The sequence below is a fragment of the Anguilla anguilla genome, chromosome 1, assembly GCF_013347855.1.
Source record: "Anguilla anguilla isolate fAngAng1 chromosome 1, fAngAng1.pri, whole genome shotgun sequence".
NCBI lineage: Eukaryota > Metazoa > Chordata > Actinopteri > Anguilliformes > Anguillidae > Anguilla > Anguilla anguilla.
In genome coordinates, this window is record NC_049201.1 from 69,804,826 (window position 1) to 69,822,149 (window position 17,324).

At 48.1% G+C, this 17,324-nt stretch overlaps 1 protein-coding gene across 1 annotated transcript in view; it reads left to right on the plus strand.

Moving 5' to 3' along the window:
* Positions 1-221: 221 nt before the first annotated feature.
* The window catches only part of kcnn3 (potassium intermediate/small conductance calcium-activated channel, subfamily N, member 3), a 32,660-nt gene continuing 15,557 nt past the window's right edge, over positions 222-17,324 (plus strand). The window contains exons 1-2 of the mRNA XM_035394682.1: positions 222-2,833; positions 11,718-11,813. Coding sequence (XP_035250573.1) covers positions 1,820-2,833; positions 11,718-11,813 — 1,110 coding nt within the window. The 5' untranslated portion in view covers positions 222-1,819. The remainder of the gene's footprint in view (positions 2,834-11,717; positions 11,814-17,324) is intronic.

The following is a 17,324-nucleotide window of genomic DNA, read 5'->3' on the forward strand; positions in this document are numbered from 1 at the left end:
TCTCCTTATCGGAAGCAGAAAATCATGACTGCCATTAGTGACCAGAGTGACCACAACCATCATAGGCCGACTGGTTCATAATGCCATTTCCTGTTTGCTAGCTCTCTCGCTCTCTCCTGTTTCCTACGCGCTACTTAAGTTATCACTAATTCAGTCATTTTTTTATTTTATCAGCTGGTGGGATGAGACACAGGCTACATGTTGAGGATCAAACAATCTAATTAAATTCACAATTTTTTACAGTCAAATAGCTCGCTTAAAATGGAAATGAAGCCTTGCGCGCACACTCGCGTATGCCCAATTATCCCATAACATTATCCAACAATTAACAAGACACTACATCTAATGATTGACTGTATAATAAACATAATGGCTTAAGGCGGCATTGAACTCCGTGTTAGATGGGTGCATACAAAAATACAGTGGCGAGAGAACGATTGGTCTTATTTATTAATTTGTTGTTTTTAATGAATATTTCATTCTTGAACCAATGAGAGCATCCCAGGGAGGGGCGTGGGCGGAGAAAGTAAGCGAGAGAAGTTGAGACGGGGAGAAGGTAGAGTGAGAGATGAGTGACTGAACGACAGCTGAACTGCTACCTTTAAAGTATGTCATCCTTTTTATATTTTTACCATAAATAGCTGTATTTTTTCTAGTTTTTTATTTTCGTATAATCCGAAATAAAATTAGTTTATATGCCTATAATTTAAAAAAGCATCCACGTTCAAATATTAATTTAATAAAATAATACAATTAACAATTTAATCGAAATTCTTAGGCTTGGGGGGCGTCGGAACCATGATCGGATTTCTCCAAATGAAGCTGGAATAAAAAATATCAAAAATAGGCACTGATTACCAAACGGACAACATCATTGAGAGAGGACAAGGAGGACCGGAGGATTATTTCAAACTGACAAACATTTAAAACGGAGTCTGTCGACGAAGGAAATAAGAGACGTGGAATAGTGGAATGGTCGTGACAACATGAAAAAGAAAAGGTGTGGAGCAATATTTTCGCACAGCGTTTGATTCAGCTGGGAGAAACGGAGAGAGGAGAGGTAGGACAGAGTGAAACAGATAAGGGTGTTGGATGGAGAAAGCCGTAAAGGAGAGGTGCCGGGGGCAAGTGCAGGAGGAGCAGTGGGCGAAAAAGGCTGAAACAAAGTGAGAAGATGCTAGAAATGAAAGCGGAGACAGACTGTGTAGACGTAAATACACGAACAGATGGAAAGCAAAGCATTCAATTTTGTATGTTACGCTTTGAAACAACGTTTTTTAAAAACCATTCACATTGCTATTCAATCGTATATTGTTATATTTTGCTGGTTAGATAGACTTAGATTCCAGACATGGATCTGAATATTATGTAAGTAAAATAAGTGAATACCAGCTTTGAATTAAGAGGCAAAGAGGGAGTGTTGGAGGCAAGAGATAAAGAGGAAGAGGCAGATAAAGAGTGATGTTTAGGGGAAGAAGATTAACTGAAATTTTCTGGGGCAAAAAATATGAATTCCAAATCTGACCACTTTTCTTCTGGAACTACATAGATCCCCTATCCCCCTCCCCCTTCCCTCTCGCATCCAACCAACTCCCTCTTCCCCTTCCCTTCATCCCTTCCCCTCATCTGTCCTCAACTGTTTTCATCACCCCATCTTGTGCTTCTTTTCTCCATCCTTTTACATTGCTTTCCCTCACAGATAAACCCTCAACATCTCCCTCTGTCTCCCCCCTCTGTCTTTCTTTATTCCTCCCGCCTCTTCCTCTCTCCCAAACCTTGAGAATCGCGCAACGGCTAATCCCAGCTGGTCCACCCAACAATGGAACCTCCACCTTCCCTGAGCTTGGCCCTACTGGCTGAGGGTGAGGAAGAAGAGCAGCATCCCCCCCTTTCGTTGAGTGGTCTCCCGCATCCGGCTGCTTCTGGAACCTACCCCGGAACGAACCACTCCAACCACATGGGGGGCGCCAGCCTAGATCGGATCAATGGCACACCATCCCCGACCACCCCTAGCGCTCCCCCGGCAGGCCTTGCTAAGCTCCCCCTGGCTTCCGCCCAACAGCTTCCCCCAGCCGTCCCCAACGCCCTGCACCCCGCCAGCACGCCCCTGTCCTCCTGCCTGGGCAGCCAGCACAGCCTGAGTGGGGAGAACTCACCCGTTTATAACGCTCTCTTCTACTCTTCGCACTCGCCCTCCACCGAGAGAGAGAGAGAGAGGGAACGGGCATGCAAGCACCGGCAGGCCAGCCCTCTGGTGCACCGGCGGGACAGCAACCCCTTCACCGAAATCGCCATGAGCTCCTGCAAGTACAGTGGAGGGGTGATGAAGCCCCTGAGCCGACTGAGCGCGTCCAGGAGGAACCTCATCGAGTCGGACAGTGGGAGCGACACCAAAGAGGGAGGGGCCCCGGGGCGGGACCGAGAGAAGGAGGGAGGGGCAGCACCACCGCAGCAGGGCCAGACCCAGAATCCCCCCGAGATCGTCATCTCCTCCAAAGAGGACTCGTCTTACAGTTACGACTTGGACACCACCTCCAACCAGATGTCCATCTACCATCAGAACCACAACCTGTCGGAGAGCCGGGGGGCGGTGGGAGGCTCTGCAGGGGCGGGCAGCACCGCTAACAGCCGGGGGGGTGGGAGCAGTACCGGGGGCACCAGCACTTCCAAGGCCCCGAAAAGGAAGAACCAGAACATCGGGTACAAGCTGGGCCACCGGAGAGCGCTGTTTGAGAAAAGGAAGAGGCTGAGCGACTACGCGCTCATCTTCGGGATGTTCGGCATCGTGGTCATGGTCATCGAGACCGAACTCTCTTGGGGCGTGTACAGCAAGGTGAGAGAGGGAAGGGGGGCAGACGTAATTGGCTGATGGTGGCTCAGGAATATATGGGGGAACAAATTTTGGGCATTTTAGTTTGTAACTTCACTCAAAGTGGGTTACTGCGTGAGATGTTCCGGCCTTGTGATTGTTGACAGAACTGTGGCTTTTGGTAAAGGTTTGTGTCATCGAAGGGCTGTTTTATGAGAGCAACGGGAGCTGTTTGTCAATGTAACCTGGATTGTTCCAGGGACCTCTGTGTGCAGTCATTACAAACCACAGGAGAAATTTATGGGGCCGTACTGAATCTGAATGGGGTGCTCATGACTATTACATTAACTGTACTGATGTGCAGTGAGAGGTATTGATGAAGGGCGTTTTGTGACTCTGGGCAAGGAGAAATATGTGGAACACTGGCATGTGTTCGGAGCTTCGTAGCCCTGGTTGTCTTGGGTTCCTGGGCCTTTTGTGACTTATGAAGGAGCTGAGAGTATGAAAAGAGGACTTTTAGTTGCATGTTTTGTCAGTTAGGTGATGTGTGGCAGTTAGGTGATGTGTAGCAGTTTGGTGATGTGTGGCAGTTTTGTGATGTGTGGCAGTTTGGTGATGTGGCAGTTAGGTGATGTGTAGCAGTTTGGTGATGTGTGGCAGTTTGGTGATGTGTGGCAGTTAGGTGATGTGTAGCAGTTTGGTGATGTGTGGCAGTTTGGTGATGTGTGGCAGTTAGGTGGTGTGAGGCAGTTAGGTGATGTGTAGCATTTTGGTGATGTGTGGCAGTTTGGTGATGTGGCAGTTAGGTGATGTGTAGCGGTTAGGTGATGTGTGGCAGTTTGGTTTTGTGTGGCAGTTTGGTGATGTGTGGCAGTTTGGTGTTGTGTGGCAGTTCGGTGATGTGTGGCAGTTTGGTGATGTGTAGCAGTTTGGTGATGTGGCAGTTAGGTGATGTGGCAGTTTGGTGATGTGTGGCCTGACTGTTTTCAGGCATCTACTGTATGTCCTCAGTGCGCTGGGGGGAAGAGATGTCTGACATTTGTGAATGAATTTCCAGATGGAGGGAGTTATCTGTTTGCTCTTTTTTTTCTTTCTTGTTTCTGGATATATTCCTTTCACATTTTTCTCCTTCTCTCCTCATCTCTCCCTCTGAAACATTTTCATACTTTCCCTTTCTTTTATCTTTTATTAGGGGTCCAAGCAGCAAAGCTGGTGGAACCCTATTGTATCTGTTAGGATTATTATTATTATTAGGGGTCCAAGCAGCGAAGCTGGTGGAACCCTATTGTATCTGTTAGGATTATTATTATTATTAGGGGTCCAAGCAGCGAAGCTGGTGGAACCCTATTGTATCTGTTAGGATTATTATTATTATTATTATTATTACGCAGATGTTACGCAGGCCACGTAATTAGATTTTGTTACTGACCGTTATAGTTCAAAAGACAACACCTTCATTCATATTTCCAAACCTACTAAATACTGCACCAATGACCACACAAATGCTCAGCTAGATGTAACTTGTTGCAACGAAGACATTCACCTGACAAAGGCGCTTTTATTTGCATATTTAACATTGCCTGTCGGTTTTGTGAATCAACTGTTATAACCTGTTAGTCAGAGCCGTATGCCAGTGACCTCATGTCAGCAGTCAACCAATCATCATCTTTACGGCGTATACGGGCACTGGTTACTAACTACGTGCTTTTAATTTCTTGAGGTGTGCGTCTTCAACGCGGCTGCGGTCTGCGACCGCACATGGCGCACATTGCTCACAACCCCTACACAGACCCATTTTTATGTGTACTATGCGGAAGTATAAAACAACCTTTAGTGTTACGACATAGTAAAGGCTGCCGGTTCGATCCCCGCCCTGGGCGTGTCGAAGTGTCCTTGAACCCCTAACTGCTCTGGTGAATGAGAGGCATCAATTGTAAAGCGCTTTGGATAAAAGCACTATATAAATGCAGTCCATCTACCATTTAAAGGCCTTTACGCCTAGCGGCTAGGAGACAGCCATGGCGATGCAGTAGATATATTGGGTGAAGGTATATGATCATGAGGACAAAACCATTTAAAAATTGCTCCATAGGGGGCGCAATTGTGCCAATGCTTGGACCCCTCCCAATGCTGCTTGCGGCTTTAATTCCTTTTTTTATCTCTTTCAAAATCTCCTTTTCTCTCAGGCACATTTTACAATGTGAGCATGCATTCTCTCCCCCTTTCTCTCTTTCTCTCTCGATTCATTTTTTCAATTTAAGTTGCTTTATTGGCATGAAATACAAATGTAATTGTTGCCAGGGCATACATATATAATATGTAAAATAATAATAATAATAAAATAATAATGATAAATGTAGCAATATATAACAATAACAGCATTGACACACGCGCACACACTGTCATTCCCTCTCTCTCCTCTTGACTGTGATTTCAGTGGGCGGCAAACTGGGGGAGTGTTATTGGAAAAAAAGAGAGTGACTGAAAAGAAATGAAAGAAAGGGAATTGAAGGGTAATAAAAGAACATCCTTTATTTAGGTTCTTATACCACAGTAAGTCAAACCGTTTCATGAATTTTAATACCATTGTGTACCATAATAAGACGGGGTAAAGCCATCTATAATGATGAAACCATTGTGCTTTGTAGTGCACAGTGTCCATTATGTGTAACACTTTAAAAATAATATACTTGGCAGTGTAATTTCCATAATGGCCAAGAGTGTTTCTATTTCATATTGATTGGTGACTCCAGTTTCTATTTGGGGGCCTACATCAATCAAAACTCCACAAAAGAGGCAAAAAGGGCAAAAGCCCTTCAAACTCTGAGCTAAAACCCATTTCATTAAGATCCGTGTGAAGAATGATATGCTTGCATGCTCATTTACACATGCACAAGGCACACTCAGTTTAGCTTTTTCTTCAAAATAACAGTTTAGTCGTGTATTCTGGCAGCTGTTTTTGAAAGCATAAGACAGTCTGTCTCGCCTCATAAAATCTTCGCTTCATTCTCTCTCTCTCCCCTTACATCCCAGTGTTTATTTCTGCTAAAATGTATAAAATATACTTGTCTGCTTATTTGAATGTGTGGCGTTCACTCAGTGGCCACTTTATTGGGTACACCTGCTTGTTAAATGCAAATAGCCGGCCCCTCTAAACAACGAATTATGTGGCTGCAACTCCATACATACAACATGCAGATATGGTGAAGAAGTTTAGCTGTTGTTCAACCGAACATTAGAAATGTAAGTGTAAGCCTCCTCATCTAAGCAACTTAGACTGTGGTATGATTATTGGTGCCAGATGTAGTGGTTCCAGCACCTCAGAAAAATCTGTCCTCTTGGGATTTTCACACACTACGGTCTCTAGAGTTTTTACACAGAACAGTGCGGTAAAGCAAAAAAAAAAAAGATTTGGCAGCTCTGGGAGAAAATGCCTTGTTAATGAGAGAGGTCAGAGGACAATGGGAAAACTTGTTCAAGCTAACGGGAAGGTCACGATGCTCAAATAACAGCTGTTTGCAACATTAGTGTGCCGCAGGGCATCTCTGAATGCACAACACGTCGACCCTTGAATGCCGTGGGTTCTCCTCCTTTGAGCGAAGAACAGGTGGGCATGTGATCGCCAAAACTGGATAAGTGAAGATTGGAGAAACATCGCCTGGTCTGTTTCTCGAGCTCTGTTGTGACATGCAGACGATAGGGTCAGAATTTGGTGTAAACAGCATGAATCCATGGTTCCATCCCGCCTTGTGTCAGCGGTGCAGACTGGTGGCGGTGGTGGTGGTGCAGTGGTCTTAGGGAATGTTCTCTTGGCAGACATTACATCCCTTAATACCAACTGCGCATCGTTTCGGTGCCTTCGCCTACCTAAGCAGTTCTGCTGACCGTCATCCCTGTATGGCCACGGACTACCACAGAGCACGCGCAATTTCGAGTTAGCTCCGCAAACAGGACCGTGACTTTAGTTTGGTCCAGCGGCCTGCATAGTCTCCAGACCTCATTCCAGTTCAGCACCTTTGGGATCAGGTGGAAAGGGAGGTTCACAGCGTGAATGTGTGGATAGCAATCTGCAGGAACTGTGTGATGCCATCAATCCCTAAGGTATCTCCCAGCACCTTGTTGACTCCATGCTGTGAAGAATTAAGGCTGTTATCTCCCTATTGGAAGATCTGTATAGGAATTACAGCCTTTTTTTATATATAGTCCCCCTCCCCCATTTTAGGGGAACATAAGTAATTAGACAGATTAACATTATCTTAAATAAAGTTGCCATATTTAGTAATTGGTTGTAAATACTTTGTATTCAATGACTACCTCAAGACTGTGACCTATAGACATGACCTAATGCTCACTCTTTTCCCTGGTCATGCTTGACCAGGCCGACAGTCATCTTCATTTCCTGTTTGTTTCAGGAGATTTTTGCCTTGCCTTGTTTTCAGAAAGTGCAATGCATGTTCAGCTGGATTTTTATTGGGTGATTGACTTCACCAGTCAACAGTATTCAGCTATTTTGCCCTGAAAAACTCCTTGGTTGCTTAAGCAGTATGTTTGGGATCGTTGTCCTGCTGCAAGGTGAATCACTGTCCAATGAGCTTTGAGGCATTTGGTTGGATTTGAGCAGATAAGATGGTTCTGTACATTTCAGAATTCATCCTGCTGCTGCCATCCTCAGTCGCATCTTCAGTAGAGAGAAGTGAGCCAGTTCCAGTAGCAGCCATACGTGCTCAAGCCATAACGCTAGCTCCACCATTTTTCACGAGCAGTGCTTTTCTCCTTACTTTTTCTTTCCATCACTTTGGTACAGGTTAATACTTGCCTGATCTGTCCATAAGATTTTTTTCCCCCTGGACTTTCCAGTTATTTAAATGTACCTTTTAGCAAACTCTATTCTGGCCATTGTGTTCCTGAGGCATACCAGTGGTTTGCATCTTGTAGTGAACCCCCTGAGGTTATGCTGGTGCGGTCTTTTCTTTATGGTAGTCTTTGGCACATCTATGCCTACATCCTGGAGAGTGTTCTTGATCTGTTTGACAGTAGAAAAGGGGTTTTTCTTCACGATTGGAAGTATTTTTCTGTCATCAACTTCATGGACATGATGAAGACCCTGCCTGTTAACATAAATACCCCTTTCCCTGTACATTTTTCCACCCTGAGAATATCTGCGCTTTAGCACCTGAAGGACTAATGTGTCAGAAGTCACTGTGAAATCAATAGATAGTTTTCACACTTTGTGTGGGAAAGGATTTCTAGCGCTGAGTCAGCCATGTTGGAAGGGGGTGGTTTGAGTGTGTCTAACATATGGGAATGTGCAGCTGTCCCGCCTCTCACCTGTCGCTTGGCCACAGCGACCCCCCCCCCCCACCAGCGGGAAGTGTTAGGCCGACAGATGCTCCTTCTGCATCGGAGCTCATGTTGATAGCGACATTAACTCTGACACAATGGGCACACAGAAAATCGTTGCCTTCCTCGGTACTCACCCGAATAACCTGATACACTGGTAGCATTTTCCAGTGTAAAGCTGCTTGAGTCTACCCACGAGGCTAATGGCTATCATTGCTGCTTCTGTGGTTGTGACTGCACCCGTGCAAAGCCACATAAGATGGGTTGTGAGTCTGTGCCGTACCCTGTTCTGATGTTCGAAATGTTTTTTTTGTTTTTTTTTCGGAGCCAGAAAATGTAAGCTGAGTGGAAGTAGAGATTGTCGATTGTTTCGTTTCGATAAATCATTAAATCGTCTGTAATTGCAATGGGGCTCTCTTAGCACCTGTTCACTGTGCTTTTCTTTCAAACCAAGTTTTTGCAAATGCATGTCTGCGTGTGTGTGTGTGTGTGAGCCTATATGTGTGTGTGTGTGTGTGTGTGTCTGTGAGTGTGCATGTCTATCCGGTGTTATGTATACAGTAAGCAGGTTATATGTGGCTGTGTAATTTCACGCATGGATGCGCGCGCGTGTTTGTGTACCGGTGCGCGTGAGCCGGCGCGTCGACCCGCGCCTCCCGCCGCACGCGACCGCGTGATTGGCTAGGTTCGGGGCGTAATGGCGTGTGTCAGGGTGAAATTGAGTGTGCGCGAATGCGAGCGAGGTGACACAGCGCCTGTGTCTGGTGCCCGTTTCCCTGGAGACTGATTGTGCTAAACTCTTTGCTGAGAACGGGAGGACACCCCCCCGGGGGCCCGCTGAGCAAACTAAACGGATTTGGAAAATAACCGTCGTAAAATGAGCGATTGCAGGAGACCTGCGCCCGTGTGTGCGCACGTTTGGCCCTCTGTGTCTCCGTGTCAGTGAGCCCGTGAAACCCATTTGGAAGAGCACATGACCGTTAAAGGGTAACATGCGAAATTAAATTCAGATGTACTAGGCCAGGGCAGCGCTGCGTGCGGTGGTAGGAAGCAGACTTTAAGCCAGCTCCTCCTGGTGGTAATGCTACTCTGCCCGTCTCTTGGATGAAAGATGCTGCGTGTTGAACTTGAGCTTTAAAAAAAAAAAAAAAGAAAAGAAAACCTAATTTGTTCTGCTTGGTGTCAGTCCATTTCCTAATCAATGTCTGTTAATCCACTGAAGATAAAATAACAGGCAGGAAGCAGCCGTTATCAGCTGGGGGTAGGTGGTGGGGGGGGGGGGGGTATGGTGGGGCGGGGGGGCTGTTTATGAAGCATGAGCAAAGCTACTGATAGAAACCTGAAATGACTTAAGAGGCACCAAGGGTGATTCTAAGAGCAAATGAAGCACAGGGGATTCTGGGAAATAGTGAGAGTCTATAAATCTTCCTTAGCTTGCCTGTGTACAGGGCACATCTAACTGAACACTCTCCTGGGATTTATCTTGAAAATGCTAATTGACTATTAAAAAAAAACATTTCTTTTTCTGGACTGCTTGAAATGAATTTTGAGCTCTGCTTGGGTACACACTCTGAATGACAACTGTATGATAAACAAGTGATGTTCTGTAAGAATCGCTGTAGCTAACCTTTAAGCTGCAAAGCCCTTTCAAGCTAGGCGAGAGCTGGGATTACTGCATGAGAGGCAACCCCGCTAATGGTTAGGATTTACTGAATTTTTGGAGGGTGCACGGGAGGCTACTGTGGGGACCCCGAGGTCTGCAGCTGAATTCGGCCTCCGATCGCAGCCTCAGGGCACGGACTGTGATTTATGGCAGGACTCAGCAGCAGTGAGCCGTGGGGCAGGGCATCAGAGAAACAAGTCGTTCTTGCGCCAGTGATAAGTATGAAGTTTAGGTGGAGTGGTTAATAGGTGGTGTTACTCCCACCCCCCCCCCCCCGCCCGCCCCACCCCCGCATCGCCAGCTGTGTGACCTCAGCCAACCTCATGTCTCTCTGATTCCTGCTGTCTCTGACAGTCTGCGAGTCTCCTGGATTATGCACGTCCCTATCGATGCGTGCGGCTGTCGTCACCCAGCCGTCTTTGGTTCCTGGCCCGCTTGTGCGCGGGGTCTGGGGAACTGGGCCGGCCTGACGGGGGCGGTGGTGGGCGGCTGTAGGCGGAGTGTGGATGCGTAACCGTATGTGTGCGAGACGGATGCACACCGTAGGTCCCGCCAGGTGGAACGGGCAGCTGGAAACGAAGATTAGCGCTAAATCAGCTAAATGGGCTGCAGCGGCGGGCGGGCGGGCGGGCGGGCGGGCGGGCGCGGTGTGAGGGGATTGTGGGGGAAAATGCGCCCAAATAAGAGCGAGCGTCCGGGGAATTGGGGACAGACGCCGCCAGGCTTTGCGGCCGGGCGAGCTGAGAGCGCCATACTGCGCTCGCTAAGCGGCATCAGGACTGAACACGTGAACGAAGGAACGATAAGCGTGGAGCGCGTGCTCAGAACGCTGGGGAACAGACTGGAGGGAGTGGAGGATTCTGGTCCACGGCACGTGTGCGAATGTGGGTGGGGGGTGGGAGGGGGTGGCAGCGGAGGGGGTGGGCCGGGTATTTGGACTGCCAATAAACGCGTATGGGAAGTGGTTTAGTAAAGTAATGAGGGCATGAATATGGAAAAGGACAGGGAATAATTGACTTAATGAGGGGAGAAAGGAGTGCGGATGGAAATGAGGATCTCTTGCGAGTGTGGCTGCGTGAGAGCGATGATTTGGTCAGGGCCCGGGGAGCTGGAGGGAGAACAGGAGTGGGGATGTTAAAACGCACGGGAGATGGCCCTCTTTGCCCTTTCTGACTGTGTGTGTGTGTGTGTGTGCGCGTGTGTGTGTGCGCGCGTGTGTGTGTGCGTGTGTGTGTGTGCGCGTATGTGTGTGTGTGTGTGTGCGTATGTGTGTGTGTGTGTGTGTGTGTGTGTGCGTGCGTGCGCGTATGTGTGTGTGTGTGTGTGTGTGTGTGTGTGTGCGTGCGCGTATGTGTGTGTGTGTGTGTGTGTGTGTGTGTGCGTGCGCGTATGTGTGTGTGTGCGTGTGTGTGTGTGCGTGCGTGCGCGTATGTGTGTGTGTGGGTGTGTGTGTGTGTGCGTGCATGCGCGTATGTGTGTGTGTGTTTGTGTGTGTGTGTGTGCACACGCGTATGTGTGTGTGTGCGTGCGCGTATGTGTGTGTGTGCGTGTGTGTGTGTGCGTGCGCGCGCGTGTGTGTGTGTGTGCATGCATGCGCGTATGTGTGTGTGTGTGTGTGTGTGTGTGCACACGCGTATGTGTGTGTGTGCGTGTGTGTGCGTGTGTGTGTGTGTGTGTGTGCGTGCGCGTATGCGTGGGTGTGTGTGTGTGTGCGTGCGTGCGCGTATGTGTGTGTGCGCGTATGTGTGTGTGTGCGTGCGTGCGTGTGTGCGTGCGCGTGTGTGTGCGTGCGCGTATGTGTGTGTGTGCGTGTGTGTGTGCGTGTGTGTGCGCGTATGTGTGTGCGTGCGTGCGTGTGTGTGTGCGCGCGCGTATGTGTGCGTGGGTGTGTGTGTTCCTCTGCAGAGCTCCATGTACTCGCTGGCTCTGAAGTGTCTTATCAGCCTGTCCACAGTCATCCTGCTGGGGCTCATCATCGCCTACCACGCCCGCGAGGTGCAGGTGAGTCAGCCCCGCTCCGGACACTCATAGCCTGGGCAGTCTCAGGTTTCATCCCCTGCTGTGATCCTTCTGCGCCACCCTGGAGAAAGACAGCAGGCCCACACCGCTTCCGGAAACATCTGTCAGAATACATTATTTCAGCATGAATATAATTACTGATGCATAAAAACCGATAAATATGAACATTTGCACATAATTATGTGTCGTTATGTACACCAGGGCTGAAAGTTATACAGTAAATACACACACACTCATGCACACACACACACACACACACTCACGCACTGCAATATAAATACCTTCTGATTTTTAAGGTCACTCATATAAACTGAAATGGCTGTCTCTAAAATCACACACACGGACACACAGACTGTCTGACAAACACATGCAAACGCATACACACACACACACACTTTTGCGTACACATGCAGAGAACACACACACACACACACACACACAGTAATGAACACTTTTCACAAAGGCGCATATGGTACCCATGGGAGCCTGGATTTACTGAACACAGGGAAAGATGGGGGGACAGAGAGGGAGGGATAAAAATGGAAAAGGTCTTCTAATAATCTCCCATAGAAAGTGCCTTTTTATTAAATGAATTTTGGGGAGGATTTAGTTACAATTACCTTTTTAACTGGGATCCCTGTAACCACGATATTTATTTTTGGTTGCATCTGACCCCTTGAGTGTTTCCTACATTGTGTCTCGTGTGCGCGTCCGTGCGTGTTTCAGTTATGTGTAATTGTGCTGCATGAAATGAAGGGGAGATAACAATTTAAAGATTATTGCACACCCAGGCTTGGCTATGTATCATATTGGATATTACAAGTGTTATGTTCCCTCTGGCTCTCTGTCTCTCTCACCTCCCTTTACCTCGCCCTGGCCCATGCTGCTTCTCTCCCTTTATCTGATTATATTCCTTTGCCTCTCTGGCTTATGCTACCCTGTGAGCTTCCCATACAGCTCTCTCTCTCTCTCTCTCTCTCTCTCTCCCTCTCCCTCTCCCTCCCTCCCCCCATACCCCCCTCTTTCAATCTCTCTCGCTCTCTGTCTCTCTATGTCTCTATCTCTCTCTCTCTCTCTCTCTCTCTCCCTCCCCATACCACCCTCTCTCTCTCAATCTCTCTCACTCTCTCTCTCTCCCCCCCCCCTTTCTCTCTCTGTTTACCTCTGCTCACCTCTCTCTGTTTTGGGCAGAAGTGTCCGGCTGTTTCAGTCTGTGCTCTTTGTGTGTCCTCCTCTGTCCACCCAGCCTCACGTTGCCTCCCTGAGTGTGTATCGCTATCCAAAGCCAATACGCTGGCAAATAAATCGATGGGATTCAGCGGAGTCAAATCTTTAGCATGGAACGGGAAAGCAATTCACACGTCCTGTTAAAATGTTCAGGGCCTAGAAACACGTGTCAGATTCTTTCCAGGTCGTGAGAACATTTTGACATTATATATATATATATATATTTTTTTTTTTTTCTTACAGTTAAATGCTTGTGGTTGTTTCCTTTGTGATCCGATTCAGATGCCATGGAATATCTCAGAGGGCCTTTAGCACCATTATCTTTATACATACATATGCTTTACAAATATATCTGTTAAGGGTCTTTGTGACAGCTCGCTGTAAAAAGCTCTATGCAAATTAAATGGAATTGAACTGAATACAGTGAGTGCCATAACGTTTGGGACAAAGATATATTTTTTATTAATTTGTCTCTCTACTCCACAATAATTCAGATCTGGTTAAAGTGCACATTCTCAACTTTTATTGAAGGGCATTGTGTTCAATTGTGTTTTATTTAAGGGCAAATGTGTTTTCAGTTGCTTCCTTAGTGCAGGTATAAGAGAGCTTTCAGTGTCTAGTTTTGATTCTAGGCTTTTGATTGCCTGCTGTACACACAGTCTGTTATTGGTGTTTGGCAACATGAGGACCTGAGTTGTACCAATGAAAGTCAAGGAAGCTATGATGAGGCTGAGAAATAGGAAAATAGCATATAGGCCAAACCTTAGGCTAACCAGAATCTACTGTTTCAAACATTATTCAGAAGAAAGAGACCACTGGTGAGCTCAGAAATCACAAAGAGCAATTGAACGCACCTGACTTATCAGAAACTATAAAAATTGCTGTAATTTCTACATGATGATACCAAAACGATATCCTATAAATTTACCCTTAAATAAAAGCTGAGAATATGCACTTTCACCACATGCAAATTGTTTGATTACAAATTAACAAGACCAGGTCAAAACCTAGTATATGGCTGGACCGAACCGGCCGACCAATGGCGTAACTTCATCAGTCAGTCACTCAGTCACAGACATTCGCGTTTATAGGGCTGGCCCCGCTGTTGCGGTCCGGCCAAAAATCGTGGAATACAGAGCCAAGTCAATAAAAATATGTCTTTATCCCAAACATTATGCCGCTCACTGTATAATATTGCTAGCTCTAACCACAGAGAAGGATGGGGTGCCTCCCAGACTCGGGTATGTGCAGTGTAGCCAGATGGGAAATGGAGTCTTGTACGGTATGTTGTTCAGGTTTGTCCTGCAGGGCAAAGGAAGAGAGTTTTGGCTGCCCTGTGCAAACCTCTTTGAATACGACAAAATGGGGGGGGGGGGAGGAATTAGATAGCTTTTTTAAATTTCTTTTTTCGCTTTTACATTTTTAAGAGGGATTAATAAAGTGGATTACTGAGGCTATTTCATGCTAAGCTGTCGGCGGAACAAGGGGGGCACCGGTGGAAATGAGTTAAGAGATGCGCCCGTACCGCAAAGTGTTTTCTTCGTACGTGGAGTTGTTAATGCATTTGAATAGTTTACCAGGGCTCGCGGTGGAAACGGACGCCATTTAGGCTCGACGCAGTGCTGGACGCTCTCCAGACGGCAGAGAAAATAATGAGCCTGGATGGGCTAAATGGCCCGCACCCGTCATCAGACAGACACATTATGTTCTTATGATGAATACACAATCGATGGCTGGGAATGGCTTAATGGATCGGTCATAAACAGTTCATTTCCCTGGTATGAGCTTCTGTGGTGTCGGGCAGACCCGTCCTAGGATAGGCGTACGAGGTCTTTCGCCGCCGTCTCCCCGAGCTACAGGAGAGCCGCTGCCCCACTTAGCCGCGCTCTCAGGTGAAGGGGGTGTTCCCGCAGAACGCCTGATGCTTTTCGAAGGCAGCGTCGTTTACACAACGCAGCAGGCTATGCCCGGGCTCTCCTCCGGACCCGGCCCCTGGTCTGTCTCCACGGTGTTCGGTAATGGACGTGCGTTTTGAAACTGCGGCATTATGGTCTGTGCCAAACGTTCTCACGGCCCATAAAGCTGCCTCCCGCTTAACACGCTGCCCTCGCGGGCCTGACCGACAGCGCCGCGCTCTGTCGTTGTTCCGTAGCACGGAGCCAAAGTGGCCGGCGTCTGCCCGAGGGCTGGTCTCTATTCTCGAAAGCCGCTCTGGCCTCGTCTAGTTCGGCCTGGGTCGAGGTGCCACACGGGTTTCCCCTGTACCACGGCCGGAGTCACATCCGTGTAGCGGAAATGCGACTGCCCCAGCGTTTGGGCGGGGCGGGGGTGCGGCTACGCTGGACCTCCTCAGCCGGAGCAGGCAGGCACGGCGGGCAGACCTGGTGTGCGATCGTGCCAGACCCAAACCTTTGCACTGGCGCGTTTGCAGGCACCTGTGAAAGATTCTGTCCTCTCTTTTCAGTTTTCTCGCTTTCCTTTCCCTTCTCTCAGTCCCTCCTGACCTGTCCCTTTTTCCTTCTCTCTCACTCCCTCTTCACCAATCACTTTCTGCCTCTCCTGTGACTCGCCTCCCTCTCCGCCTCCCCCCCCCCCCACTTCCTTCCCCTCCGTGCACACAGTGATGGAGTGAGTTAGACAGCTCAAGCGTGTACGAGCAGAAGCATTCAGTCACTCCAATTGACAGATTACCTTCCCTAATGGAATTTAATTATTTAACGGGGTGCTGGTGGCCATTTAACAAGAAAAAGAAAGACCGAGAAGTAAAAGGCTGAGAGTGGAGGAGAGGGAGAGCGTGGGTGGGAAGAAAAAGACGAGGGGAAGAGAAAGCAAACGAAGAGGGGAAGAAGGAGTGCGAGAAGGTGGGTGGGTGAGCGAGACTGAAGGGGAGTGAGGAGGGAGGGAAGGAGGGAGGGTGTACTGCAAGAATAATGATAGTCATTTCCTGACAGTGGTGTGGATCTGAATCAGATCTGTTTGGATTTTATTAGCTGTCCTTCTCCAGGAGGGAACAGTGCTGGGGTGTCCGCTGGTTGCATTCATTGCTCAGACGTAGAGGCACACTGTCATTGTGATTCCAGGCTAATTGAGAGGAGAGGGTCCAGAGAGCACCAGCCTGTCCATAAACAATAATGAGTTCATAAACCAAGAGCAAAAATACTGGATATGCACATAGCTTATGTGGCTCATGCAGAATGTATGTCTGTTGCACAATCTTACTCTCTCCCTCTGTTCCTTACATTCTATCTCTCCCTCTCGCTCTCCCTCTCCTCTCTCTTGCTCTCCCTCTTCTCTCTCGCCCTCCCTCTCTTTACCTGCTTCCCCTCTCTCTCTCTCTTTCTGTCTGTCTCTCTCTCTCTCTCTCTCTCTCGCTGGGGACCCTAATTAAGCTTGGCTGGTCTTTGATGTTGTTGCCTTGGCAACAGTCACCATGACGAGGCTTGCAGAAACACACACTCACAACACTGACACACAATATTGACACGGCTGCACACACAGACACGGTGTGCACCCATTCACACTCCTGGCCACGTGGCGGCACAGCCCTCCACACATGCCAGTGTGCCCGACACAACGGCGAACCGGTTAGCGTGCACATAGCGCTAACACAAGGCCCCGCTCGCTGAAGCAGTGGCAGCGTGCGCTGACACGCAAGCTAGTCGCTGACAAAATGAACGCACGCTGCCATGGACCAAGTAATGTGAGGCGCTGATGGAACAGCAATTAACACACACACACATCTGGGACTGCTGGGTGGCTCATCCAGTTAAGGTACTGTTGTTCTAGAGCATGGATGGGCCCTTTGCTCCGGGGTCAAATCCTGACCTTGCCGATGGTATGCGGCGCGTGAGGTTTCTTCCGGCTCCTCTCCGTGTGCTAGCCTGACTGGCGAGCTGTGGTGCGCTGAGATTTGGGGGAGAGCGCATGCTTGCCTACGCTGTCTCAGATCAACAACACAGGATGCAGTGATGAGTGCTGGCATAAGATTGAGCTTTTCAAACTGAGGGATGAAGTGCAAAACACACATATACCATACATTCAAAGTGAGTCATCCTGTACAGCGATGGTACTGCAGGGCTGCGCTGTGCCAGTGCCGGAGTTTAGGAAGAAGTTGCACGTAGAATGTTCCCAAGATCAATCTTCTCCATCCTCCATTTCCGCCAGTGTTTCTGGAATGTTCCGTTTTTACTCATTGCAAGTTGTTATAGCCGAGGCCTCAAATGCAGTACTTCTGAAGCATACCCACAACATTAAGAACATTAATAG